This window comes from Belonocnema kinseyi, chromosome 6 (genome assembly GCF_010883055.1).
Source record: "Belonocnema kinseyi isolate 2016_QV_RU_SX_M_011 chromosome 6, B_treatae_v1, whole genome shotgun sequence".
In the NCBI taxonomy this organism is placed as follows: Eukaryota; Metazoa; Arthropoda; class Insecta; order Hymenoptera; family Cynipidae; genus Belonocnema; species Belonocnema kinseyi.
The window spans coordinates 38,279,684-38,303,436 of NC_046662.1; the positions used below are offsets into that span (position 1 = coordinate 38,279,684).

Below are 23,753 nucleotides of genomic sequence, written 5' to 3' on the forward strand. Positions count from 1 at the left end.
TAAAAATTTAAATTTTTTCTTAGTAATTTCTTTTTTGTTTAAAAATTCATATTTTGATTTTAAAAAGTCAACTGGAATCTTTTTTTAATGAAGATTCAACTATTAAAGTTTTTTAAATTAAAAAATTGATCTATTTTAAGAAAAAATTTCTTTTTTGGAAACGATGCAAATATTTGGTAAAGAATTCAACAATTTTATTCAAAAGTCATCCTTTTTGGTTAAAAATTCGTCTTTTTGGATTAAAAATTAAATTTGTTTCGTAGAAACTTACTTCTTGTTCAAAAATTCATATTTTGGTAGTGAAAAGTTAACTTAAATAATTTTAAAGTGAAAATTCAATTTATTTTATTTATCTTTTTGTTAAAAAAAATTATCTGTTTCAGAAGAAATTTCATTTTTTTTAAGAAAAGGCCATTTTTTGGTTAAAAATGATTTTTCTTTCCTTGAATGTTCATAACTATTTTGTTTAAAATATTTAGTTAAATTACTTTTTCTAAGAAATCATTTTTTTGTTGTATATTCACATTTTTAGTTTAAAATTCATCTCTTTAATTGAATTTTTAACTCTGTAGTGGAAAAGCCAATTTTTGAGATTGATCTTTTTGAGTTGAAAATTATCCTTTTTCGACAAAAAAATAATTGTCTTGTTGTGTAATTTCATTTTTGTTGGGTGCAAATGCATCAGTTTCGTGGGAAATTAATTTTTGGCTTAAAAGTCAGATCTTTTGTTTGAAAATTACATTTTTGCAGAGAAAATTCGTCTTCCGTCTTAAATGTTCAACAATTTTGATAAACTTTTCTTTCTTTCTTGAATGAAAAATCTTTATTTGTGGGAAATTCGTCTAATTGGTTATAACATTATTATTTAAAATAAATTTCATCTGCTTATTGAAATATAAACTATGATGCTTTTTTGTTGGGAATTTATCTTTTTAGGATAAAAATTCAAGAATTACATTACAATTTTTTACGCCATCCTGATATAAAATAGTTTTTCATAAATTTTATCATTTTAGTGTCTAACTTTTCCCCTTGCAAATATAAAAAATATTATAAATTTGTTGCAAATATTTTTAAAAAATTCACAAAGATTTTACAAAGATTTCATAATGATTGAACAAAGATTGAACAACGATTAAAAAGTTCTCGAACCGATTAAAAGACTTTACAATAAATAATCATTTTTCAAAGATTTCAACAATTTCACAAATATTAACGAACATTTCAAAAATATTTGAAATATTTTTTAAAGATTTAAAGAGAATTCACAAAGATTTTACAAAAATTTCCCAAAGATTTCAATGATTTCTTAACAATTTCACAAAGATTAAAAAGATTTCGGAGAGATTAATAGACTTCAAAAAGACTGCAATCATTTATCAAAGATTTTAATCATTTAAAAAATATTACCGAATATTTGAAAAATATTTGAAATATTTTACAAATATTTTTAAAGAATTCAGAAAGATTTCACAAAGATGTCAATGATTTCTTAAAGATTTCACAAAGATTTTAATGCATTCCTAATTCGTTTACAAAGATTTCGGAGAGATTGAAAGCACATCACAAACACTGCAATCACTTTTTAAAGATTTCAATACTTTCACTAATATTACGGAATGTTTCAAAAATATTTCAAAAATATTTTTAAAGAAATCCCAAAAATTTCTAAATATGTCATAAATATTTCAAATATGAACTGAAATGATTTAAAAAAATTTCAAATATTTCAGAATGATTTCAAAAGGTTTCATAAAGATTGGGCAAAGGTTGCCATCACATCTCAAGGATTTTATTAAGATTTTACAAATATTGCAATAATTTCTCAAAGATTTCACAAAGATTTAAAAGATTTAAATGACTCTTGAACCATTATACAAAGATTTAAATAATTTTACAAATATTAACAAATATTTTTAATAGTTTGCAAAGATTTTCAAAGATTTGTCAAATATTTGTCAAAATTGCAATGATTTTCTGAAGATTTCATAAAGATTTCACAAATATTTCAAATATTTTTCAATGATGTCGGATAAATTAAAAATATTTCACAAATGCACCTATTACTTAAAGCAGAATTATATTATTTCGCAAAGAATGTAGATAAATTTCCAAGAATGCACAAAGATTTCAAAGATTTTAGATAAATTAAAAGATTCCACAATGACTGTAATCATTTCTCAAAGATTTCAATAATTTCACAAATATTACCGAACATTTCAAAATTTTTGAAATATTTTGCAAAGATTTTGAAAGAATTTTTAAAGATTTTTGAAGAATTCACAGAGGTTTTAATGATTTCCTAAAGATTTAAAAGATTTAACAAAGATTTTAATATTTTTCTAATTTATTGTTAAAAATATTTCGGATACATTTGAAAGCCTTCACAAAGACTGCAATCATTACTCAAAGATTTCAATACTTTAACAAATAATAGCGAACATTTAAAAAATATTTGAAATATTTTGCAAAGGTTTTAAAAGAATTTACAAAGACTGCAATCATTTCACAAAGAATTCAATCATTTAACAAATATTACCGCATATTTAAAAAATGTATCAAAGATTTCGCATTGATTTTAAAAAATTCACAAAGATTTAACAAAGTTTTCAATGAATTCACAATAATTTCACAAAGATTTTAAATAATTCGTAAAGATTTCAGATAGCCAAGACTGAACAAAGATTTCTTAATAATTTCACAAAGATTTCATAAAAATTTCAATAAATGCACAAATTTTACCAAATATTTCTAATATTTCGCAAATATTTTAAAAGATTTCCCAATGATTTCACATGGATTCAAAAGATTTAAATGACTTCTGAAACAATTCACAAGGATTTAAATAATTTCACAAATATTATCGGATATTTCAAAAATATTTGAAATATTTTGAAAAGATTTTTAAAGAATTCACAAAGATTTCAATGATTTCCCAAAGGTTTCACAAAGATTAGGAATAATCCACAAAAATTTTACAAAAAATTCACAAAGATGATTCTTTTACAAAGGGTTCGGATAGAATAAAAAATAATTCACAAAGACTGCAATTATTTCTCCAAGATTTCAATAATTTCACTAATATTACGGATTATTTAAAAAATTTCGCTGATATTACGAAATATTTCAAAAATATTTCAAATATTCTTCAAGATTTAAAAAAAAATCAATATGATTTAACAAATATTTCAATGATTTCCCGAAGATTTCGAACAAAGATATAAATAATTTCACAAATATTACCAAATATTTTAAATAATTTGCAAAGATTTGTCAAATATTTGACAAAATTGCAATGATTTTCCGAAAATTTCATAAAGATCTTACAAAGATTTCAAATATTTTGCAAGGATGTCGGACAGATTAAAAAGATTTCTCAAAAACTTCTATTTATTTATAAAGTCTCCTATTATTTCACAAAGATTTCAGATAGATTTAAAAGATTTTAAAAAGATTTAAGATAGATTACAAAGAGATAAATATTTAATTGCTTTCCCAAAGATATCACAAAAATTTTAAAGATTTTGGATAGGTGTAAAAGAGTTCAATGATTTCCTGAACATTTAATATAACTTCGCAAATATTACCAAATATTTCGGAAAGTTTTCCAAAGATTTCACAAAGATTTGGCAAAGGTTGCAATGATATTTCAAAGATTTGATAAAGATTTTATAAATATTTCAAATATTTCACAAACTTCGAATAGATTAAAAAGATTTTACAAAGACTTTTATTATTTTACATAGTTTCCAAATAGAATTTGAATAGTGAACAAAGCAAAAAAGAGTTGAATGATTTCCATTTACGACCTTCCGATGAATTTAATAATTCGATTTCAGAGTGGGACAATACTTTGCCCCTCTGGGGTGCCCCTAGGGTTCCGCCGCCTCTGCAAAAAAGAAAACAAATTTCAAAACCCCTCACAAATTGATGACATCATTTTAAGCGAAAACAGACAAGAATTCGAAAAACAAAATCTCCCTTTTCGGACAAAAAGGACATTCATCCAGACATTTCCATTCATGAATTATAGGAACACCCGTGAAATATTTACTTTTCCTTTATCAGTAAAATAGAGCATTTTCAACCTAATCTTCCTAAGCCCCTCATCTTGAGTCTCCATTTCTCATCACATAATCCTCAGTCTAAAAAGGCAGGAATAATAGTCCTTTAGATTTTTTCGAAACGTTTTCAAAAATCTAAGGAGTCCAATAATAACCTCAAAAGAGGATAGTCACGCTGGAGATTCTTTGGTAAACAACTTTCCTTCCTTTTCATTTTCTTCCCTGACTCACACGGCTTAATAAATCAGTGAATGTCGATATTGGACCCCGGCTGTTTACTTCTTCTGGCCTTAAATTGGGCTCTTGCGGTGCGGAGGTCCGTCGGAAGAATTGTTTACGATTGGGTGCAACCCAGGTGACCAATGACTACATCACCGATGACTCACTCTCCTGGGGGCTCTCCTGGGGGCTCTCCTGAAAATCGAAAAGTCGACAAGTTGCTGCAAGTTTGCTGTCTGTACTCGGAATTTCAAAATGGCGAGATGCACATTTAATAAACGCCATGACAGAAAAACCGCAAAGACCGCCGATGGTGTGGTCGGACACACGACTCTTATCTCTCGGCAGCTCCGCACTCGGCAACCTTATCAAGGAACAAACAATGGGCTCCTTCCAACGGGCTTTGTGTCAATCAAACACGATTTTACACTCGTCCTATTCTTCTTTTCATCCAAACAGTTTTACACACATAGAGAACAACTGGAGTGAACTGGTCGCGATAGCAGTTCAGAAAAGATCTTGCGAGGAAAAGATTCAAATTTCCAGTATTATTAAGATTTTCGAAAATTAAATACTAGAAAAGCATGGCGGAAAATATTTAAATAAAAAGAGTCAGTAAAATGACTGACTATTGCAAGAAAAGACTTTGGAGAGTAATGGGCCCGAGTGGAGAGCTTTAGATGATGACTTTGTAAAAATCATCGCCTGGGGTGATTGCTAGAGAGATTGATCAGCAGACTGGGTCGGAGCAGTTTTGCGGGCCATAAGTGTTACTTAAGGCAGTAATATGGCTTTTTTTAAATACTCGAATTTTCAACAAAATAATTGCATTTTTAACATCACAGTTGAATATTTAAGCTAAAAAGAAAAATTCCCAACGAAAAAGTGTCATAATTTATATTTTAATCAAGAAATAATGAAATTTATAAAACAAAAGAAAAGAATTTTAAAACCAAAAAGGCGAATTTCCAATAAATAAAGATTTTTTATTCATAGATGAATAAAAGTGTATTTACATTAATAAACCTTAAAGCCAGAAGACGAATTTTCTCTACAAAAATTGACTCTTTAAACAAAATATATGACTTTTCAGCAAAAAATTAATTTTTCATGAAATTGAAGCATTTTTACCCAACAAAAATGAAATTTCAAACTAAAAAATTATTTTTTTACCAAAAAGTTCGAATTTTCAACTAAACAAGTTCAATTTGTAAAAATGGAAAAGTTACATTTCCTGTTTAAAAAATGTCTAGAAAACAGTTAAATTTTTAACCAAATAAGCCTTCAATTAAAAAATAATAATTTCTAACAATATACTTTAACTTTTACCCAAGCAGTTGATTTTTCAACTCAAAAAGATTGAACTTTTCACCCAAGAGATGAATTTTCAACTAAAAATATAAATCTTGAACAAAAAAAGTGATTCTTTAACAAAATAATGCAACAAAATCTTTTAAACAAATTAATTGAATACTCAAGCAAAGAGGAATGGTTTTTAAGCAAAAAGTTGCATTTTTATTTTAAAAATAATACAATTTCTTTTATAACAGATGAAGTCTTAAATAAAAAATATAAATTAAAAAAAACCAGTTGAATTTTCTGCTGAAAAATATTTCAGTCAAGTTTTACGATCAAAATATAAATTTTCAAACAAGGAATAATTTTCTGTAGGTATTTTTACCGAGAAAATACGAAATTTCTCTTAAAGCAGAAGAATTTTCACTTTAAAAAAACTTGAGTTTTCATCCAAAAAAGAGGGTGAATTTTTAACAAAACTGTTGAATTCTCTACCAAATAGTTGTATTTATATCCAAAAAAGATTAAATTTTGTACTAAAACAGATAAATATGTAATAAAAAACGACAAATTTCTTTTTTAAATGGAACTTTGATCCAGAAAACTTTTCAGTTCATTTTTCAACACCAAAATATAAATTTTAAACAATAAGTAAATTTTCTACGAAATAATTAATTTTTACAGAAAATAGTAAAATGCGTAAAGTTTCATTTTTAATCAAGAATGATGACATTTCTTCTAAAATAGATAAATTAAACACAAGTTCACTTTCTAACACCAAAATAAGAATGACAAATGATGACTTTGTAGAGCTCTTCGCCTGTGGGGTGATTGCTAGAAAGATTGATCAGCAAATTGGGTCGAGCGGTTTTGCGGAATATAAGTGTTATTTAAGTAAGTAAGGGGCCGTACTTAAATAACCTAACGGATTATAGGCCTTCTCTAGCGCCCCGAATGCCCCCTGCAACAAAATATTTATAACCCTCTCTCTTCCTGTGCGTGATTTTTATTTTCTAGAAATATTTTTCTATAAAAAAATAGATATTGCTAGTAGAATTAGGCAAGGTGACCGAGAAATTCATTTTCAATATTACCACATTTTTCTTTGACTAATTTTTCGTTTTCCTGGACCATCAATATTCTAATACCAGCATTTTAATCTTGTAATACTTTTAACATAGAATTTATTATGAACGGAATAAAGCAACATTTTAGATACAAATTCAAAAATTTCAAGTTTATTAATTTATTAAAAAAAAATGTCTTTTCTACTATCAAAGATGGCTTTTTAACAAAGGACCTGAATTTACAACAAAATAAATAAATTTATAACGCAATAGTTTAATTTTTAATCTAAAAACATAAATTGAAATAAAAAAGATGAAATTTATGCCAAGAAAATATAATTTTAAAACCAAAAAGACGAATTTTCATCAAATAAAGATTTTTTATACAAGACAAAAAGAAAAGTTTATATAAATAATTCAACCTTCAAGCCAATAGAGGAATTTTCTCGAAAAAATTGAATTTTCAAACAAAAAATATGACTTTTTAACCAAAAATTAATTTTCCATGAAATTGATGCATTTTTACCCAACAAAGACGTAAGCCTTTAATAAAACAATTAATTTTTAAGAATGTTGTTTAAATATTACTCAATTAGTTGAGTTTTTAATTTAAAAAGATTTATTTCAACAAAATATTTAAACTTTCAACGAAAGAGATGAATTTTCAACTAAAAATATAATTCTTCAACAAAAAAATGCTTTTTAGCCAAGTGATTCAACCAAGTCTTTCAAACAAAATAGCTAAATACACAAACAAAGAAGAATAATTTTTAAGCAAAACGTTGCATTTTCATTAAAAAATGGCATTTCTCCTAAGGCACATGAATTTTTAAATAAAAAAAATAGTTGAATTTTCTGCTAAAAAATATTTCCGTTAATTTTTCACGATTAAAAATGAATTTTTTAAACAAGAAATAAAATTATATGAAAAGAAATTTAATTTTGAATCTAAAAAGACGAATTTTAAATTATCAACAAAATATATTTTTAAAAAAATTATTAAGTTCTTTAACAAAATAGTGGCGTTTTTGACAATGAAGTTAAAATTTGTAGAAAATCACGAATGAAAAAAAACGCCAAATTTCCTACGAAATAGTTAAATTTTCAACAAAAAAGTATATCTTTTCACTAAAATAGTTTAATTTTTAACTGTTTTACATATTTGTTTAATATATTTTATTTCAACAAATTTTTAAATAGCTGAATTGTCATCCAGAATATATATTTTAATCCCAAGGACGATTTTTTAACAAAATATATCAAATTTTAACAAATTACTTGCTCTCTCAAAAAATTTTCTTATTTTTTAACCAAATAGTTGAATTTTTAAATGAAAAAAAAAGTTTTTTAACGAGCAATAGAATAGTTAAATTTTCATTTAAAAAGTAATTTTCTAAAAAACGTTGGAATTCTCTTGCCAAAAAGACAAACTTAAATGTGTACTATCAAAAACGAAGTTCATTTTCAACCAAATAGTTAAATTTTCAATAAAGAAATTAATTTTTAACTAAAAGCTAATTTTCAATAAACTAGTACAATTTTCAAAACAAGAGATAAATTTTTAATTAAAATTATGAATTTTTAACAAACAAAAGGAATAAAATTTTTTTTAAAATTACTTAAACTTGTAACCAATGAGTTGAGTTTTCATATTGAAAGATAAATTTTTATCAAAAAATTGAATAGTTCATAGTTGAACTAAAAAAGAGTTTTATTTTAAATGAAGAACATTTGAATACAAAATAGACGTATTTTCTACAAAATAGTTGAATTTTCAAGCCGAAAAGTCCAATTTTCTACAAGACATTTGGACTTTTAACAAGAAACTTAATTCTCAACCAAAAAATTAAATTTTCAACCAAATACATAAATTGTCAGTAAAAAACATTAATTTTGAACTGAAAAAACTAACTTTCAACTAATTAGTTCAATTTTCAACGAAAGAGATGTCTTTGCAACTCAAATTATGAATCTTTAAGGCCATGTGAGCGTAATTTAAAAATAAATTTTTCACATTTTTTTCATATCCAAATTAGGTTCACACGAAACAGGTTCTAGAGTTAAAAATGTTGGAAGTTAAACAAGAAGCTGTAAGAAACGTTTGTCTGGTTCGAAAACTTTGCAATTACGAAAAAAGCAAAAAAAGATTTGTTACAAACAAAAAAAAAGACTTTTTTATAATTGTAAAAATATACTTGCTTTTTTCAAGTTTCATAACTTTTTTTACTAAATAGTTAAATTTTTTAACTAAAAAGGATATATTTTTAACCAATAATTGAATAGTTAAATTTTCATTTACCAAATTAATTCTCAATTTAAAAACAATTTTTTTACAAAACATTTGAATACACAAGGCAAAACAAATTTTAATATAAACTTGCAACAACAAAGTTCATTTTCAACTATACAGTTGAATTTTCAGTAAAAAAAAATCATTTTTTACTAAAAAAAAACTAATTTTCAACAAATTAGTTCAATTTTCAACCAGACACACTAATTTTCGATTAAAATGAGGAATATTTAAAAACAACAAAAATAGTAATTGAAAAAAAAGGAATTCAACGAAAAGTCAAATTAAAAAAAAGTTTCAATTGATTAGTTCAATCTTAACCAACGGGAATAATTTGCTGCCAAAAAAGAAGAATTTGAACAAAATACTTTAATGTTTTAACGAAATAATTGAATTATCAACTAAATTTACAAATGAAACCAATTTTCAAATATTAGGAGTTTTAATCATTTCTGAAAAAAATAATAATTTTAAATTGAAAGTATTTTTAGTTAATAATTTAGCTGTTTTTTTATTTAAAATTCAAATCTGTTTTAGTTAAAATATTAACTATTATATTTTTCGTTTAAAATTGATCGGTTTTAGTTAAAAATTGACACAGAAAAAACGGGGTTTTTATTATAACCGATTTTTGGTTCCAAGGTATCCGCAGCAAAAAGGAACCTTCATAGATGGCACCACCTTCTGCGTGATTTTCCTGTCTCAAATTAGAATTGCCTCGAAAATGAATCTTTAGAGTTTACTGTATATTCTTTTTATAAAATTCAAAATTTTTATTAAATTTGTTTTTTGGAAGATTCTTTATTTTAGTTAGAAACTCATCTCGTTGGTTAAAAATTAATTTTCCAACTGAAAATTAAACTATTCCGTTCTTGGTGAAAAATTAATCGTTTTTAGTTGAAAATTCATGTATTTTATTATAAATTCGTCGTTTTTTTAAAGAAAAATAATAATCTTGGTTGGCAATTGACCTATTTGTTTGAAAATTAATTAATTTATTGTTAAAATTTGACTTTTTTTTTTGGTTGAATAATTATACAATTTTTGGAAAATTGGTTTTGAAGAAAAAAATTTATGATTGAATATTGAACTATATTATTTATTAATTATTATTCATTTGTTATTTATTAATTAATAATTAAAACAAATTTGTTTTAGTTCAGGATTCAACTGTTTTATTGACAATCCTTCTTTTGCAATTAATTTTTTTGGTTTGATAATGAAATGTAAAATCTCTTGGATTATAATCCACGTATTTTGGAAATGTTTTCATATTAAGTCAATAATTTCGAGTTTTGTTGATATTTAATACATTTGAAATTTAATGTACATTTAATAAATAAGTACGAATTAATATTCATGAAATATTCATTAAATTTAGTCAAATAAAACGCTCGATAAGTTTTAAAGCTGTTTTAACGATCAGATTGAAGAACTTATAACTAATAATTTTTTTTATGTTTTACAATTAAAAATTCTGCATTTTTGATGATTTACATTTGAAATTTCATCAATTTCGAATCTCTAATACTCAAATTTTAAAAAATAGTAAAATTTAAATCCAAAAAGGATTTTGATTTGACTTTTCAACATCAAATTATAAGTTTTAAATAAAAAGTAAATTTTTCACGAAGTTGCTTGAATTTTCAACCAAACAGTTGAATTCTTATCTATATTTTCCTCTGAAAATTATAATAATCAAAGACCATAATCTTAATATTCTACTATTTTTAGCCCAGAATTTTTACTAGCGGAATAAAATAATTTCAAATTGAAATTAAAATATTTATTCTGCTTGAAATTTATTCAAAGTTATAGAAATTTCCTGACTTTTGCAAGATTTTTTTTTACTTTTCACGAAAAAATCAAATTCCCTGTCTTTTTTTAAATTATTGTTGTTGGCTAGATTAGTTTTTCAATCAACAGGTTTCTTTTTAAATTCATAATAAATTTCGGTACAATTAATGTGAGTAATTTTTATATTTACGAATTTCCAAAAATTACATGCATGAATGAAGGACCCTCCCCCTCTACCATAATAAATCGTAACAAAATCTCTCTAACCATTGCATAATTTTTTTTAATTCTTCTCGAATTTAAAAATGTCACAAATATAATTTACAATTATTTTTGCTGTGTAAAAAAAATTTCACAGAAATATCAGAAACTGATAAAAAATTTGTATTCAAAGTTTGAAAAAGTTCTAACTTGTTGAATTTTTCTATAATCGAAAAATCTAACTGAGACATTTTCTAAATATATGTGATAACTACTGAAAAACTTAAATAAAATTTCCTAATCTATCAGAAAAATATGTTTTTCTATTTTTCTGAATATTTTCAAAATTTTCAAAAGCGTATAACTTTTTTAATTTTCACCAAAATTGAAAATTTTATTAAGATAATTTGCAAGTCTGCTACCCATCTATAAGAAGCTTTGACAATAGTTTCTGAAATTAAAAAAAATTTATCTTCAAATTTTGAAAATGTTCTAAATTTAAAAATTTTTTTTGGAAATATTTGCTGAACAAACTTAAAACTTCATTTTGGGAACCTTAAGAAGTGTATCAAAGGCTGACTCGATTGGACAAATACATCAAAAGTGAGCGTGGCTAGAACATTCAGGTAATCATACGTGCAAACAGCCATACAAACAGACAGACATACAAACAGACAGACACCGAAAAAATTTTATGATTTTCGAACTCTGTGAGTGGCGAAACGTAAAGATCCGTTAAAAACCAGAAATCGAAAATTTGATCGATTACATTACATTACACTCTGATGAATGAGAATGTAAAAATTGACGCACGTCCGCAGATCAACACCATTCACCATTATTTGCACTTTCCTCCGCAAAGCATTGTACTCTTACACACACCACATGTCTCAGGAAGTATAATATAATTCCACCAATCGTCACCAGTTTCTCGTGATTTCATCACTTATTCCAAGAATCCTCCTCAGTGGAAAAAGTGTAGTAGCAAGTCAACTTCACTACTATCTTCTTTCCTCCTCAAAAATCAACAAGATTATCAATATATCCACCAAATATCGTATACCCGGTATCTCCCGGTCATAAATTTTGATTTTTTCAAATCAAAGGTCGGGAAAAGTTTCGAGTTTGTCCCGAATGGAAGGTCTGCAATGATTCTTTGCTCTATCAGTCTAACTGACCATGGGAAGGTGGCCGGTTCTGGCCAATGGGAGACGAGGGGCTGGACATTCGAGGATCTTTCTCTGGGCTACTATTTGATGGTTTCGACCAGCGCCACTGGTTTCTCTTCGGTTCAGGTGTTCTTCCTCACTGATGTGGAGGAGGGAGGTTAAAAGTGGAGGCTCACTCGCGTTTTCCACCTCCACTGGGTTTGGGACCTCAGCATCGGTCTTCAGTTTCAATCCGAACCCTGCCAGCGGCACATCCATCCGACACATTATCGTCAGTCGTGTCGATGGTACATGGCAGGTCGATAGTGAATTATTCTAGATATCACATATCAATCAGAAATATATCCGAGATAGCGAGCACTTTGATATTACAATCATTGCGACGGGCACGTGTTTCTTCGATTCAAAACCGAGTCGGATTTCGCGGGTTTTTTCGTTTTTATCAGCGCGCAGCTTCACCTAATGCGGCACGCAGCAACAGAAATTAAGGTAAGTTTAGACAGACATGGTGATGTCATTTCATTGTTTGGAGTTGGATATTTATGCCAATTGTGAACAAATTAAAGACAGTTTTCTCATTTCGAATACGAGGGAGCTATTTTGGGATTTTTTTTCTCTCCTTCCGAATGAAGAACCCATTTTTTCTGCAATTTAAATTAATTTTTCAAAATATCATTTTTTTAAAGAGTGCTAACGTTTTTAGGATATTCAGTTGAAATATGGTTAATAGTTACTAGTGGAATATGTTGAAATATAAAGCTTACAGAATTTTATTTTAGAACAAATATCCGTAAATCAATGCTGTTTCTGTTTTGATAAAAAATCCTGTCAGTTTAGCAGATTTTTTTCTGCTTGATTGTAAATAGTCGATTGAAACTTTATAAAATATTTTTTATTAAAAAAGAAACTTGATGTAAATAGATTCATAAATAGGGAAACCTCCCAACAGTGGATATCAATTAATTAAGTAAACAAATAAAAAAAAACTAATTGAATTTATTAAAGCGCATACAGTCCGAACTTTTAATTAAATTACACTAATTATTTAACATACATTAGCATTTTAAATCAATGACTTACTTTAAACAGCTCCATTCAATTTCAAATACTATTAAAATATTTTTTCGGTTTCAATTTTCAATTTTCTACACAACTTAATTTAATTTCGTTACAATTTTAATTACTTCCTTTGAATAATTTTAATTTATGAATAAAAGTTTTGAATTTTTAGGTATAAATAACAATTTAACAATTAATCATTTTCAACGACTTGTAATATAAAAAATGTAACTACTTTTTAATCAGAAATCATTAAACTGTTCAATTTTCAAGGGTTAAAATTAAATTGATTTATTTTAACGCTATTTGGTAAACAATTGTTTAATTGAAAAGGGTTAAAAGCTTACATTTGATACGTGTATATTATTGTGTGTTATAAATCCTAAAAAAATGTTAAGCTTCAATTTTACAAGTTTCAAACTTGAAGGAGTTCCAGTTTGAGTTATGTAATTTGCAATTTAGTTTTGAGAACTTCAATTAAAGAAATATTCAGCTTCAAGGGAAAGTAAAATATGGCCTTTTTGAAAAAATTGATTTTTTTTTTTTTATTGAAAAAGGCGCATAATTTCTATAATTATTAGAACTGTTCAAGTGTCGTTAAGGGCTTCGAAATATTGTAAGATAGAAATAGAAACGATTTGAAACAATTAAATTATGTAAATTTATTCCCAAGATGCAAATTTTTAACAAACATTTTTCTTAATTTTTTCATAATTCACCTAAATATCTAAGCAGTCCTAAGTTCGTAAAAAATTTGCGTTGTGTGTCTTAGTGAAAATTCTTATTTTTTTGATTCAGTGATTTCCAGATTTTTGGAACAGTGATTTTTTTGAATTTCAATTTAAATGAGGTAAACTTAAATACTTGATAAATCCACTTCTGTTAATTTCTCAATATTAAAGGATAGTTACTTGAAATTTCTTGTTAAAAATTAAATTAAAAATAAAGTATTATAATCAGACAGACTGTCAAATAAATGAAATTAAAAAAATCTTTTTTAAAAAAAATACTATCTTGTAGTTTTTAACTAAATGAAAATGGATTTATTCATTTTTTATTTAGTAAATTGAACAATTTATTGTTGAGATACAAAATCAAAAGATATTTTTCACATGATTACTATATATTTTCAATTAAGAAAATAAAATTTTAACTTTTCGTAAAATTGTACACTGGAAACCATTTCAAACCCAGCTTTTCTTTTTCTATGATTTTTAGAAATAACATAATATAACTGATGATGTCCTTTCAAATAAAAAAAAAATTATTTTGAAAGTTTTTCTTTTTTTAATGACGTAAAGAATTTATTTTAACAATATTTATTGTAATTAAATTTTCTGTTACTATCACTTCTTAACAATTTAAAAAAATGGTTGAATTTCTTCAAGAAATTATTCAAAATTGAAATATTTTATAATGAAATTTTCAAGTTTAAATAGTTGCATTTTGAAATTTATCGATATTGACACAAATTTCGAAGACATTAAAAGCTTAAGAATTTAAAATACAATCGTTAAAATTGTTACAACTTCAAGACCTAATATTTAGAATTAATTAATTTCAATAGAAGTATTATTAATAAATGATAGCTGCAATTGAAGCTTACAATAAAAATTATAATTCAAATTTGAACTTTTTACAATAATTCAAAGTTATAATCGAATATTTTTAAACGGGAGTCGATTAAATTTATACGAGTTTAAAAATACAAACGAACTAGTCTTTAACAAATAAAAGCTTTAAATATTAGTTCAAAATTTCACAATTGGTTACATTTTAAGTTTTAAATTCAAATTTTAAAAATTATAAAAGTTAATCACTTATCCCGAACAAATTCTATTCTGATTTTAATATTTTTTAACTATGTATTTTGTATTAAGTAAAGTATTTCTTCATCTGAAAGAACTAATTTTGGTAATTTAATGTGAGATTTGTATTCGTTTATACGGCGTTATAAAAAGGATACCTACATTAATACTTTTACTTAAGTATGGAACTAGGTGATAATGTACATGAGTATACCTAATAACTTTTATTATAAGATCCATGTTTTTTTTGAAGATGTTCCTGTATTTCATTATTTAAAAAAACGAAATAACTGTCAATCTCAAATGTCAATAAACATTCAAATGATTTATAAATTTTCTATTGTCATTTGTTTTTTGACTGATTTTTTATTTTAAAAAAATTATTGAGGATACTGACATTAAGATTCCGTTGTGTTGCAGATAAAAAGCTACAATTTTTAGTAAATTGTAATGATAAATAGCGTATTTGATTCATTAAAAGATTTTTCGGTTGATTTTTATTTCAGAAATAGTATTTAGGACACAAAAGCCCAGGGTATAAAAACTTTGCAAAAAGTTGATAACTTCATTATGTAACAAATGAAAGCTATCAATTGTACAATATGATATTATTTTCTAGCTCATTGTGATACTTGTATATTTTGTGTTTGTTTTGCAAAAAGTCAGTTTAAACGTATAAAATCAAGTATGAACTTTTCTTGAATAATAAAACTTGTTTTTCTGAACTCCATATAATATATTTAAACAGTAAACAAAATTTTATTTAGTTGAATTTCAACAATTTTAAGAAAAGAAATAATGACAAAGAAACATGGATGGAAACAACATGTTGACTCAGTACCGAAGATGACAGTATTCATTGAGTAAACAATATCAGTCATTGATTTACAGACAAAGGAAATTCTCTAATTCACTCTTCATTGAAATTTTCCAAATGGTCAGATTTTTCCATTTGATGATAAAAATTTTCAAATACATCATTGAATCTTCAAACATCATAAGTGACAGCATATCCCGTGTAGAAATATAAACGTGGGCCTGGTAAGGCACTGGCCAGTTTTCCCTAGCTTTGTCGTGGCCCTGGTCAGGTCAACTGGCAAGGGCCATGCATGGCGTGTAACGCTTTCGCAGATTTTTGCCCTACTTAGGGCAAACTTGTCAGGGCCTGGCCAGTTTTTCTGATATATGCGCTACTTTTCTAAATTATAATAGTAATAAACAAAAACTAGTTTTAGAAATCAAAATTTTTAATTATGTAAAAACTTGATAACTTTACTAAACTTTTAAATTTATTACAAAAAGAAAATTCACTTTTTATCAAATTTAAACTGTTTTAGAAATTATTCATAAGTTTAAAATTGACATGTATGGTATTGTTCAGCGTCTTGAATAGTTTCCACAAAAAATGTTGGATAGGGACAGTTTATGTTTAAGTTAATGATCTGAAATCTAAAAAATTCCCTGAAAACATCTTTTTTGCAACTTATTTTAATGTTATAGAATTGCCAATAATATATTTCACAATCTTCTTGGGCGAGTACAATTTTTTAAAATATAAATATATTTCCCCCAGGTTTGGCGTGGCCCTGATCGTTTCAACTGGCAAGGGCCATACATGGCGTGTAACGCCTTTGCAGATTTTTGCCCCACTTAGGACAAACTTGTCAGGGCCTGTTCAGTTTTTCTGAGCTATGCCCAACTTTTCCAAATTACCATATTAATAAATAAAACAACGTAAACAATATTTAAGGTTACTTAAAAAAACAAAGCGCAAATTTTTCGTAAAACAATTTGTATAATAAACTCTATAAAGTAATAATTCTTTATTTATTTACGATATCGTAAAGACATCGGCAGATCATACGAAGTTTTCACGAGATCGTCAAGACACCTGAAAGACATTGGTATAGGATATCGTAAAGTTGTCGTAAAGATGTCGTAACGATGTCGTAAAAGCGTCGCTAAACTGGGATGAAATGAAGTATTTCATGATAGGTGGGAGAAACCCCAGATGTCGGCAGGCCAAAGGGCCCGAGGGCTGAGCAGTAATACCCATTGCATAGGTGGAAACTTTACATTTTTAATAACTTGGAAAAACCAATTTTTTTGCCATATTTGTATACTATTTTTAATTTTCAAAAATTATTCAATTAACTAATAAAATCTATAATCTTTTGTGTATCGAATGCATTATCAATTATGTTTCAGCTGTCAACGTACAAAATATTTATAAAATACTATTTACTAAAAATAATACTTTTATCATCAATATAGATAACTTCACCAAACATTTAAACTAGGCTAGGTTGACTAAACGTGCCTTGACAAGCGCGGTATGGCAGATGTGTGGCGTAACAGAGTATATCTCGTGAATTCCCGACTTGGAGCAAGCCTCTGTAAAACTCAGCAAAAAATGTTTCTACATATCATTCATATGTGGGTGTCATTTTATTATTTTTAATTCGGAACAGCAAGAGTGTTTTTATAATTGATGACAGATATTTAGATTTTAATGCCGCATTTGTGCCCCATAATAATTTAATTATTTTGATTGAAAATAGAAAAACTGGCCTGGGCCTTGTCAGCGCCACATTTTAAATGGGAAAAAATAGGGCAATTTCTACACGGGCTTGACGAGCGCGATATGGCAGATGTGTGGCGTAATAGAGTATCTCTCGTGAATTCCCGACTTGGGAAAAGCCTCCGCAAAACTCCACAAATTTTTTTTGATATATTATTCGTATGTGGGACTCATTTTATTATTTTTAATTCGGAACAGCAAGATTGTGTTTATAGTTAATAACAGATATTTATATTGTAATGCCCCATTTGTGCCCCATAATAAATGAATTACTTTGATGGAAAATAGAAAAACTGGTCTGGGCCTTGCCAGTGCCACTTTTTAAATGGGGCGAAATAGGGCAATTTCTACACGGGACTTTATTACAATTGTTCTACTGTCTAGTAAACAAAGTAAGTTGCGAACATATCCAATCATAAAGACGAATTCTTAAAAGAAAAAATGAACACAAATTTCTAAGACATGTCCAACTTTTGACATTTTTCGTCCAACAAAAATGACTAAAAGAAGGAAAACAAAGGAAAAGAAATTGTGCTGAAGCGCGTACTGTCTTCGCCACCGGCGGAAGTTGAAACTTGACATTACTGGGCGGAAGTGACGCGGCTAGAGCAAACAGGTCTCACATTTTTCTGGAGACGGACGAGGTGTGTCTTTCGGTCCTTATAACTCGGAACCTTTTTGCGTAGGTGTGTTTGAGTCGCGTGCCCCAACCTTGGTGTAAATGTATCGTAAACCTGTATACAGTGTTTACAATGACGAATGGAGGTATTGGTACACTCAAGAGTCCAGGAACTGAAACATAAGAAAAACCAATCCACGGTATAATGTATTGTCATATACTCAGTTTAGAATTCAGATGAAGGATGAACGGTGTATGACGTCCAGGATTGGTCCCCAAACCGGAATCCCTCAAATGTGTGTAGACCGTAAACCAAGTCCGATGGGTTAGGCAACGTCAGGTCGTCAAACATTTACGAAAGCAAAAATTCTGATTCAAACTTCCTCGCCGACCTAGACACGAATCTAGGAAAATCCGATGAGTGATGGTCTTTGTACCACTATTGCCGGTCGCCGGTCATTACAACTTAGATTTCTTTGTTCCTGTTTCACTTTCCTGATTTTTCAACAAAATCTCTAAATGCTTCAGCATGTTGCGAATTCCAGAAAAATCATACCCCTCTGTAGTACCAGCAATTTTGAGTTGTCTTTAAACCGGATTTCTTTAAATCTTCTTTCAGGAAACGATGAAGGAGACTCTCTCGAAACAGGATATAAAATTAGAGTGGGAGGACCGACGTTCATCCGGAAACAGTTCTCCTCAGGTGACGAGAATGTCCGAGGAACAAACAACTGGAAGTCCACAAAGCGTCATCACGACTCGAAGGTATACCCGGACGATCACAGCCACAGGCCACATCACCGAGACGATAGCTAGTCAAGAACCACATTCTCCGGAAACAAATTCAAACATGAAACAGGTTATCCAGCAGCAGAAAATACACGTTAAGGATGAAAATTCTGATCAGCGAAGATATCAAGAGGAGATGCAACATCATGCAGACCATGTACCAGTTTCTCCTCATGGTAGTCCCAATCAGCAACACGTGGGAGATCAGCATCCTGTTATTTTCTCAATCAGCAACGGACAGGAACTCCAGGTTGAAGCTGTTGAACCTTCTGAAGCAAGGAAAGAACCACCTAGGTAAGTTTTAACCGACTTTGTTATCACCTGCAATCCTCAAAAGATCACATTCCCAAACTTAGTTGTCTAAACGTATTTTCTAGGTACGAATCTGCAATTCCGGAGAGATCAGAAAGTGAGAGGATCTTCCTTTTCTCCAAGGATCCAGAAATGAGAAGAGATAGTCACGTGATTGCTCTCCAAGTTCAGGAACATCGCAGACATCAGGTCCATCATCATAGAATCAGTCCTCACCAGAATAATGAACAGGGAAGATATCAGCATTCACCTGTCAATGCTTCCAATGAGGATTATGATTCAACTGTTATGGTTGTTCAACCTGGTGGTGTTCAACTGACAAACTCATCAGCTACTTATTCGCCACCGACTGAATTAAGAACTAGCCAACATCAACAAATCATCAATGCTGCCTACGCTGAAGCGGCAAACGGCACTGTCAAGTATGATACAGAAACTACTACTGCTGCTGATAGTATAAAAGTCTCTAGTACTTATACAACCCTAGAAACTGCAGCTCTTGCACCTCCTCAAGCAGTTCCTTATAATCAGTACCTTGTAGCTGCTGATGCTTTCCAACAACCTGGTGGATATAGTTACACCAAATCCGGAGAATTTTTCTTCTTGCCAACTAGTAATCCGTCCGGAATAAGAGCTGAGGTATGTCTCTCATATCTACTAAGTCAAAACCTATTAAGAAAATACCTAAATCGAACATTTAATTTAAGATAATATTTTCTCTCAAAAGGTGGAACCGCCAGCTTATATAAAAAGTGATCCAACCCTGACATCGTCATCGCTCCTCAATTCTCGAACTGTAGCTCTTCAGTATCAACCAGGTTCTCCAGGTTCACAAATGGACCTTTACAGTACAGGTGGCACGGTTTCTTATCCATATCCAAAATCTGTAAACGAACACTATTGGTCCAGTGGACCAGGATCGCCTCCAGGACTGGAATGTGGACAAGGTTACCCAGGTGTAACGATATCACCTAGTGATGCTGGAAGTGTCAACACGGGAGCTTATTCTGGTGGTTCCTACATCACCTCTGGACCAAATGGACCACCATCACCATGGGGGATACATCTTCCTAGTTCTATGGACTCTGGGTTGGACGAACAAGTCTTAAATTCAGAAATGAAGGAATGTGTCAACTGTGGGGTCATGGGAACACCACTATGGAGACGAGATGTCACTGGAAATTATCTCTGCAATGCCTGTGGTCTTTATAACAAAACAAATGGAGTTAGCAGACCACCTATTCGTTGTGCAAAACCAAAACAGGCCATCACACCGGTGAGTGATTCTTTTTTTTAAATTTGAGTTAATTTTTTATCTATAGATTACCACTGTCGATTTTAGTCTACATCTGAACTCTGAATTCTGTTCCAAAGACAATTTTGATATTAATTGAATCAGAGCTTCCCTAAGGATCCTCAATACAAATTATATTGACTTAGTCCTTTGAGCTGGATTTTAATTGGCTTTAGATCAATTTTAATAAAAATATTAAATCCTTTAAAAAGGAAAGAAAGTTTAGATATAAAAAAAGAAATGCAGGGAGTCCAACTGCAGGATTTATAGGTAGTGATTGTACAGTGTTGACTAAAGAAACAATTTAACTGATACCCTACTGTCTGTAACGATGCGTATTTGTCAATACTATCTATTTGTAAATCTGCTCAGTTAACTTTCATGCTGATTACTATCTCATAAAGGCTGAGAAATACTTGATAAAAAAAGGTTGCAGTGCCTTTCTTTACTGTGCGAAAAAAATCAGAAAAGAGTATCTCATAAATTATTGCCTTTCGTTGCAATGATTTTTGAAGAATCAGTTTGATTTTTGCTTTATCGTTGAATTCAAAGATTCAGAATTAGATTCAGTCTGATAAATGGAAAGATATTCTTTTTATAAGCTTATCAGAATTCATTATCATCCATAATGTAATATGTAATTAATTTGGACCTTAGGTAAGGAAGTGGTTATTGATTTGAATTGCAGAAAATATGGGCATTGTGAGAAAGACTTAAGATTATGATATCTTTATATTGCATGAGGATTACGTGTCTATCTTTACATCTGGGTCTAATTAATCACCAACTGTCATTGTAGATTATTCATATTTTAAATACAGTATTTAAAATTTTTATTTGTTTAGGAATTCAAATATTTATGCTCAGATACAAATGAGTTTCAATCTATAGAAATAGTTATCTTCAATTATACTTAAAAGCATTTCTGAACATGAGATTGCACGTTTTTCTTCCTGATTCTATTTTTCCAAGAAGCATTTGCATTTACGAACTTTGAAAAAAGCAGATTTCTTGGCACTTTTCCCATTTCTAGGATTTATCCGAATTTTCGTTTACAGATGGATTTAAATCTACTGTTGTCGTTAAGTTTGAAACCATTCTTGAAAATGCATTAAGGCGATACAGGTGGGAAACAATGTAAACAGTGTAGAGTCAAATGTAAACGTTTGAGGATACGCATGTATTATTTCAAATTTGAGTACAGTTTTAATCGCTGATTTTAGATTTCAGAGAAAAAAAGTCATAAAGTTAATATTTATCAAGAAAGGAAGAAATTGAGGTTTTTTAAGGTTTGAAATTGTTCAATATTGAACAAATTTCATGTAAAATTGATTGATTGATCTTTATTTTATCACAGTTTTGTCATTATTTCAAAATTGTGAAATTTGAAATTGTTTACAAATATTATCATTTTAGTCCATTAGTTTCAGTTTTGAATTCTACAATAAAATATTTTTAACATTCTTTTAATGTCAAAGTTTGTTTATACTTCATATTGAAAGTGTAAGTCCGAGATTAACATTTTCAAGATCTGAAAAATAAATCATTTTTAAATCCGTTTGGATTGACCGAATTTCAAAATGTATTGTCGTATGAATTGCCGTAAAACAGGGTTTAGTCAGACGTTTGGGGTAAAGTGGGTCACTCATTTTTTATCCTCAAAAAGCAATATAGAAATGGAAAATTCCACAGTGTCTAGCTTAGCCTTAGCATGTTAAAAATTTCACATAGTTTCCAGATATCCTAAGATTTTATCATCATTCATTGATAAAAAAGCTTTTGCATTAAATACAGCAAAATTTGTTTGGTTCGAGTAAAATTGGTCTGAATCTCCGAGCAATTTATCGTATTTGGAAAGACCATGACTAATTCTCCAAATATGAAAGTAATTCAAATGACTGAATTTCAAAATCTGTCATCGTATTATGTGCAGCAAAACGGGGCTTGGTCGGACACGTAGGGTAAAGCGGACACCAGTCTTTATTCAGTCAAAGCAATTTTAATTTTTGAAATGGAAAATTACGGATGTTCCGCTTTACCCCACATTCTACATTTTTGGTAATTTCGTTGACAAGCAAGCGAGGCAAAGTAAAATGGACAAGTCCGAAAATGTGACCATCGGAAACGAGGCCGTTGTTATTTGTGCTGATAAGGTGGTGGATGAATGGCTCGCGCACCGACATGACTTCGATATTAAGTAATGTTTGTGCTCTCGAGAGATGAGAGTCCCTTATCTCGCAACAAGCAAATAATAACTCCATGACATGGCGGGTGTTGTTTGCTCTAGTTTTCTTACCCGAGCACTCCCAGTTTCGTGGCCGTCGATCCTCAAATATTCGTCGAGACGAGGTTGACTCGACCTGCTTCCTGTGACAGTCTTAGGGTCGAGACTTGAGGCTCCAGGTTAATCACCGTTTATCTCCTTTCTAATCACTCAAATGTCCAACGAAACTTTTGCCTTGGTTCCATTTTTTCCTCGTCGATGATAATATTGATAAAAGTCAATAATAGATTGAAGAATTTAATATTTCATCATACTATTCAAATGTCTACCCTCTATACAAAATATAAATACAAGTATGGACAATTAAGTAACGTAAAGGGGGCTAAGCGGGACAATGAACGTGGAAGGCGGGTCACAGGAAATCTTGAATGTCGCGAATATTTTCGAATTTTCTGGTTTGAAAATGAGCGGGGACCATATATAGGGTAAAGTGGTACACTCGAAATCTTTGCATTTCATGACTTGCTATCGCTTTTTGATGAATAAAAATCGAGTGTCCCATTTTACCCCACATGTCCAATTTAGCGCTGTGTTTCAGTACTTCAATTAAGAAACTTCAAATTCTAATGTCATTTTGGCAGGGTGGATGTTTTTATTATTTCTAGTTTAATAGTATATTTTTCATTCTGAGGCAACAATTCCAAAAACAGGATTAAAACATGATAAAATGTATCAATTGATTCCAAAATATTTCAAAAGAATAAGAATAGTTGAATGAATTTCTGACAATGTCTTGAGAATTGATAAATTTTAATCGATTTTTGTAAATTGCGTGCGATTTAAAAAAATTAATAGAATTTGAAAAAAGATTACACAGGCCGACAAAATTTGACAAAGGTCCGGAACCAGAGACCAGACCTAGTATACCCGAAGGTTTTTGCTGCGCTGAATCCGAATCCGACCT

General features: G+C 29.0%; 1 protein-coding gene across 6 annotated transcripts in view; it reads left to right on the top strand.

The window, feature by feature from the left end:
- Positions 1-23,753, top strand: part of LOC117175224 (box A-binding factor-like) — a 54,883-nt gene that overhangs the window by 8,411 nt on the left and 22,719 nt on the right. For 5 of the 6 annotated variants that reach the window (XM_033364882.1, XM_033364883.1, XM_033364888.1 and 2 more), the window contains exons 1-4: positions 12,352-12,592; positions 18,790-19,253; positions 19,337-19,910; positions 19,999-20,547. In XM_033364882.1, coding sequence (XP_033220773.1) covers positions 12,566-12,592; positions 18,790-19,253; positions 19,337-19,910; positions 19,999-20,547 — 1,614 coding nt within the window. In that variant the 5' untranslated portion in view covers positions 12,352-12,565. Of the gene's footprint in view, positions 1-12,351; positions 12,593-18,789; positions 19,254-19,336; positions 19,911-19,998; positions 20,548-23,753 lie in introns of those variants that run through there. The other variant, XM_033364884.1, reaches the window with a different exon arrangement.